This window comes from Cydia strobilella, chromosome 2 (assembly GCF_947568885.1).
Source record: "Cydia strobilella chromosome 2, ilCydStro3.1, whole genome shotgun sequence".
Lineage (NCBI taxonomy): Eukaryota > Metazoa > Arthropoda > Insecta > Lepidoptera > Tortricidae > Cydia > Cydia strobilella.
In genome coordinates, this window is record NC_086042.1 from 574,464 (window position 1) to 580,418 (window position 5,955).

The 5,955-nt window shown below is 35.1% G+C and overlaps 1 protein-coding gene across 1 annotated transcript; it reads right to left on the bottom strand.

Annotated features, from left to right (window-relative positions):
* Positions 1 to 1,402: 1,402 nt before the first annotated feature.
* On the bottom strand, positions 1,403 to 3,830 carry LOC134755383 (histone H2A.V). Its single transcript, XM_063691937.1, has 5 exons — positions 3,675 to 3,830; positions 3,454 to 3,531; positions 3,166 to 3,279; positions 2,575 to 2,775; positions 1,403 to 2,121 (listed from the first exon to the last, which is right to left on the bottom strand). Exons 1-4 carry the CDS (start codon positions 3,675 to 3,677, stop codon positions 2,581 to 2,583), a joined length of 390 nt encoding a protein of 129 aa, XP_063548007.1. The 5' UTR covers positions 3,678 to 3,830; the 3' UTR covers positions 1,403 to 2,121; positions 2,575 to 2,580.
* Between the last annotated feature and the right edge of the window lie 2,125 nt (positions 3,831 to 5,955).

Consider the following 5,955-nt stretch of genomic DNA (forward strand, 5'->3'; position numbering starts at 1 on the left):
AATTTTATAAGAGATAAAATGGCGACGTCGGAGCTGTCATATATTTTTTTTCTTGATATTTTAGGTTACGAACTAAGTTATTCAGCCATATCATATTTATTTAAAAAAATGGCTCAAATATATTTTAAACATGAAATAAAAAATAATGTTAAATGTTGCAAAAAGTTAACTTAAACAGTGAAACCATATCACAAATAATAACCGCAAGATATCCAGTTTCTCACCAAGCTGAAGATTCTAATAATTTAGTAGTCACTGTCTACGCTTGTGATTCTATTGATGTGCTTAATTCCTGTAGCTGATTTTAATTGCTCAACCTTTTCCCCTCAGGATAGATGGATACAGTTCGCCTTTGTACATCTTATTATTTGTACCATGTAATTTTTAATATGTATATTTGTACAATAAAGAGTTTACTACTACTACTACAGTCTAAGGAAAAAACGTGCCTCGAAAATCACGAAAATTTGATTCTCGATCAGAGGGCGCCACTAGTTTTGGCCTACACTCGTATAGAGGGCGTTGACTGTTTCGTTTGTTATTTATAATTTTAACGCATATCAGTGAAAGAACATGGATCAAAATCATAAAAATAATTAATGCAAATAAAAAAAATCATTTATCCATATTTAAATACATTTTATCGTATGTTTATAAATATTTATTTTTAGTTTTAAAGTGTGTCGACAGATGGCAGTGAATTTACTGGGGTTACAAAATTTACTATGACAGTACCGCTCTAGTATAAGTTACTCTATGCCCTCAGGTTACAGTTGAACTGCGCTGCCCGAAGTTTAGGCCTTAAACACGTTTAATTTAAACGCAACGGTCAGTGCATTTAGCTCATTGATCTCAACATCAAATTGTGTAGTCACTAATCGCAGGCTAAATGCCACGGAAAACTTCATTTGAAATTCCGAGATACGCTTAGAGCTGTGAATATTACTGGGTAGGGCTCCTAATGAGTATTATATTCTTTGGGGTAGGGTAGGTGTACTTTGGCTGCCAGACTATAATATAAAGGCTCTATCACTCTTGCATATTTGAACGATAGAGGCGGATAACGAAATTTCGATAAACTCTGATTAGAGTTGAGTTTAATAAAAGGTCATCACTCTATTTTAACAAATACAGTTGTAAGAAAAAAGAAACAGACAGAGAGATTACAAATCACAGGCTCAAAATACTCATAAAAGTAGTAGACATTAATTTAAGACTAAATAGTAATTGATATGGCAGGTTCACATGCAGAATCCCTCGTTCAAATGCAAGAACTTTTGACAAGTCTCCAATTTTCATATTAGAATGTATGAAAGGAAGGGGGTTGTAATTATTAGACCACAGACACTTTCTGAGATTAGTGAATAGCCATATTTTTTGGAAGTATTAGGAAAAAAATAAATTTAGTGCTTCCTCAATATATTTTAAAGAACAAAATACACTTCTTACAACTTGTAACAGTTCAATCATACCAAAATTACAATTTTAGAACAATGTCTAATTTTTTACTATTGCTAATACAATCATGTCCTTACAAAATTATAAAGCAAGTTGTTACAGAACTAACATTTACAGCTTAGAGCTTACACAAAACTCAATTCACAATTGCAGTCAATGTATTAAAATTAGATTGCACCAGCTTCACCTTGATCAAGGCTTTCATGAGAAACTAAGAGATGTGAAACCGATAGCAAATAATTTTAATTCCAAAATAGTTGAACACAACATTTGTCCAGAGTAAAAAATGTTCCACGAATGAACAGAAAGATAAACTTAATTGCTAATACAATTATATTTCAAATCTTCTTAATGCTAATGGGACGCCATTTAGGGAAAAGGATCCAATGCACAAAAAACTGTCAACATAATTTGAACTTTCTGTCAAAACGAATTCATTGATTTAAATGGCAAATTTTAGAGGACGGATCCTTTTCCCTAAATGGCGTTTATTAATCCTATTCTTATGCTATTTAGTCCGGAACAAGAGTTCTCAGTAGTCACTCCACTGTCCACATCACTAGTTGCAAAGTTTAATGTTGAGATGAGCTTTCACAATGTTGACTTCAGGTCCGTCCGGTCTTGTCAAATGCAGCAGTATGAACTTTTATTATGAGTGAGTACCTGCAGACAACAATTTCATATTAATTTTACCATATCAGAACAGAACTATCAGTGAGCTTTTAATTGTAAAACAAACGAGTTCTAATATGATATTGAAAAATAATATAAAAACATAGATCATAACATTATACTATAAGCAAATAAAATAAAAACAATAAACAACATAATATTGTCTTTGGTTACATCATCGGTTCAGTTACTTCATGAATAAAGATGTTGAAAACATTTTGTAGATTACTTTAAATAAAAATGTAACAAAGCACTGTAATTTCACCACTTTTGCTTTGATAACAATGCATGAAATAGATATTGAAAAGTGAATGTGATAATTTAATTAGTATGATACTTTCAAGTATTTATAATAAACATTGCTGGCATAAACAATTCTTATTGAATGAAGTTATTTTGCCTGCTATAATAAAATTACCAACTAAATTTTCAAAACAATCTTACCTATAATTAGACGGGAGCTCCAGGTCCACCTTTCTTGCCGATGAGAGATTTGTGTATATGAGGAATGACACCACCGCCAGCAATGGTCGCTTTAATGAGACTGTCCAACTCCTCGTCTCCTCTGATGGCTAGTTGTAAATGCCGGGGAGTGATACGCTTCACCTTCAAATCTTTAGAAGCATTCCCTGCCAACTCCAACACCTAAACAATAACACAAAGAAAAATAACAACAATGTTATCTAGATGGCTGTAAAACTATCCTTTTGCATTTTTGTTTTAGTACGGAAAGTAGTTAATAGTAGTTAAATCCTACACTGTTAGCAGATAAAAAAATACATTTAAACAGTATTAAAACATTCAAATACTGTTGCTAAACAGAACCCAAACATTTCCCGCCAAAATCGATGAGGTTAGAATATTGACAATGTCAACAAAAAACATACATTTTAATGTTTTGTAATTTAACCCAAAAAAAAACAGGGTTCAAAAGGATATTATGCATAGGTTTTCTAGACAGTTCTGTATTATAATTACGCTTTAGCGCTAGCCGCCATATTGACAATAGAGGCGTCGCGTAGGTTTATAGCTTACCTCGGCGGTCAAGTATTCCAGGATGGCTGCAGAATATACAGCGGCGGTTGCTCCAACACGACCATGGCTCGTTGTCCTATTTTTAAGATGTCTATGAATTCTTCCAACGGGGAACTGAAAATACAAGTCATTGTAAATTCTTATTGATTCCTTGGTACAAAATGAATCGCCGCCATACTAAAGATCATGCGTATTATTCAATATTGAAAAATATTTTGTCATAACGATATCACCTTTGATTTTATGCTTAAAAATCATCAAATGAATTAAGAGATATATTCAACGTACCTGAAGACCAGCCCTCGCTGATCTGGATACTGCTTTCGCCTTGGCTTTACCAGAATCTTTGCCCGCTTTACCACCAGCCTAAAATTCACGAAAAAAACCATTAAATTAAGTGCTATCGAGCTGAAACTTCGCCAGTAGTTAGATAACACCATTATGCACTGAATTACACAACAAAATCACCACAAAGTCAACTTATTTTCACGAAATCTTGCAAAACTCACCATTTTGAAACGTGTAACACAATCACCACAACCGAGGACAACCAACACAGGAAGGCGCCAAATCGACTAATAACGGAAAAAGAAAGATGGCAGCGCTGCCTAGCGATGCGCTCAATGTAGCCAACTACACGTAAGTGCGCCGGACGTGACGCAAACTCCCAAACATGTTCGTTCAGAAATGGTTATTGGTTTTTAGGAAATATTTTTGTTTGTCAGTATTTGTATAATTAATTTACAGATTGTATAAAACTTTATACCGGATGACATTATGTGTATGATAATTGGAAAAATTACGTTATTTAAAACTTTTTATTACAAAATATTAAAAACATATTTATTTATGTGGGTTGGTACCCCTGTACAGGTCCGCGTTCACCGCGCGAGATTGTTTGGGTTTGGGTGGGAAATAAAATGGCGGACGGATGGAGAAATTACCTTACTATTAAAAAAACAAACACGTGTGCAGGTTTCTGCCCAATATAAATCAAGTTGATATGAAACAAATTTAATCTCAAGTAATATATGTATTATTAATACCAACCCGTGCAGCACCTTTTTTTTTCGATATTTGCTCTTAGATAAATTATCAGATAAGGTTTAATATTCTTCCCCTCCCGCCATAATTACATTTGAGGGGTAATATAATCTTGTGGGCCAGTGGTTCCCAAAATTGACTGCATAGGCCGACCCACCTAACAAAAACTGCCAAATCGGGACCCACCTCTTGCCCGTCTTAAAAGGGGCATAAAATATTATTGGTAATGCTCAGATGCCCTAGTAGCTTCAGGGAGTTCAGGGCCCACTCAACGTTCGCTCGCGACCCACCAATGGTCTATGGGAAAAACAGTGTTGCCAACTCGGAATTTGAAAAAATGCTAGACTTATGTCTAAATTATGCCAGAATTATGCTAAATAATTTTGGAATGTGCTAAAAAAATGCTAAACAATACATATATTGGTAGCCTTAGTAGGTAACTAAAAAAATAAGGATCTTCCACATAAATCAAACGATGCTGTTTCTGAAAATTTTACACAGTCAAACCAAGCTAACTTTGCACCGACTTGGTTAGCTAATGCCAAATTTCTTTAGCGCCCTCCACACTCGTGCGCGAATCGCGGCTTAGAGCCGCATTTCGCGCACGAGTGTGGAGTGCGCCTTTGAAATGTGACTTTTATAGTGACTCTCCGCACTGTAGCTGTCGATGTATTACCATACCATAGATAACACAAAACAGATTAGTGAGTATCTAAACGAGACAATTGGTAACGCGTATGGAAAAAAGAAACGCAAGGACATTGTCTTGCCGGTTTCACTATGTAATTGTGTTCGAACTTAAACTATCGTGAGACATATTTTAAAATATTATATATGTTAAATATAAAATATACGGGTACGGTAGAATCCGAAACATGTCGCCAAAAGCGACTAAAAATAATAGTGAGTGAAACCGTACTGATCTAAATATTATGTAATTGTGTATTATAATTTAATTTCTTATCAAAGTGACAATTGTATTTTCTCGTCGAAAACTACAACTATAACATAATAACAATATTTCACCGTTTTAAGCAAATTTCTGACTGTGTCACTATTAAGGTCCACGTACACAAAAATACAAAAGCCAGGTGGTTAAGGTCTGACAGTCTGCACCGATGTACCGACTTTACAACAAATGTCATGTGATTTTAAATAACTGCTGGCTATCACCTGGCACCACATGGCACTAAGGTCGCGGTGCGGTGCGGTAATCTGTTACGGTTTACAATAGGGGATATTACTGCAATGTTCTGCCACCAGAGTGCAGCACTAGCCTTTCTTTATAGTAAACCATAGAGTAACTTATACATACTGTAAACCTTACGTACCTAAACTTATAGGTACCGGGAAACATGAATCCGAAATTTCGCTATCAGCCTCTTTATCGTTCAAATATGCAAGAGTGACAGATGTTAGATAACGAAATTTCGATTTTCTTGTTTCGCGATAGACCCTCATATTGCGGTAGTGGCGCCACCTACGCAGTTTCGCGTAATATTCCCTATTTCTCGTATGTTTAAAATTTCCTTTAGTTTAGTTCCACACTCGTGTGTAGAGCGGGCTTTCAACGGTTGTGCCATGGATTATCTATCATTGCCAAGTAGGTTTCAAACTTGGCTTAGGGACATAATTCACTTCATTCACTAAATTGTGCTAAAAATTATGCCAGATGCCAAATGGAAAATTTCGATGCCAAAGGGTGTGAAATTATGCCAGATCTGGCACCATTTATGCCAAGTTGGC

What these genes read in the sequence shown, in the direction of transcription:
- LOC134755383 (XM_063691937.1), bottom strand. An exon ending in CAGCGAGGGCTGGTCTTCAG is followed by an intron (nt 3,280 to 3,453) that starts GTACGTTGAATA and finishes TTGTATTTTCAG; the next exon opens with TTCCCCGTTGGAAGAATTCA. An exon ending in TGGAATACTTGACCGCCGAG is followed by an intron (nt 2,776 to 3,165) that starts GTAAGCTATAAA and finishes GTTATTGTTTAG; the next exon opens with GTGTTGGAGTTGGCAGGGAA.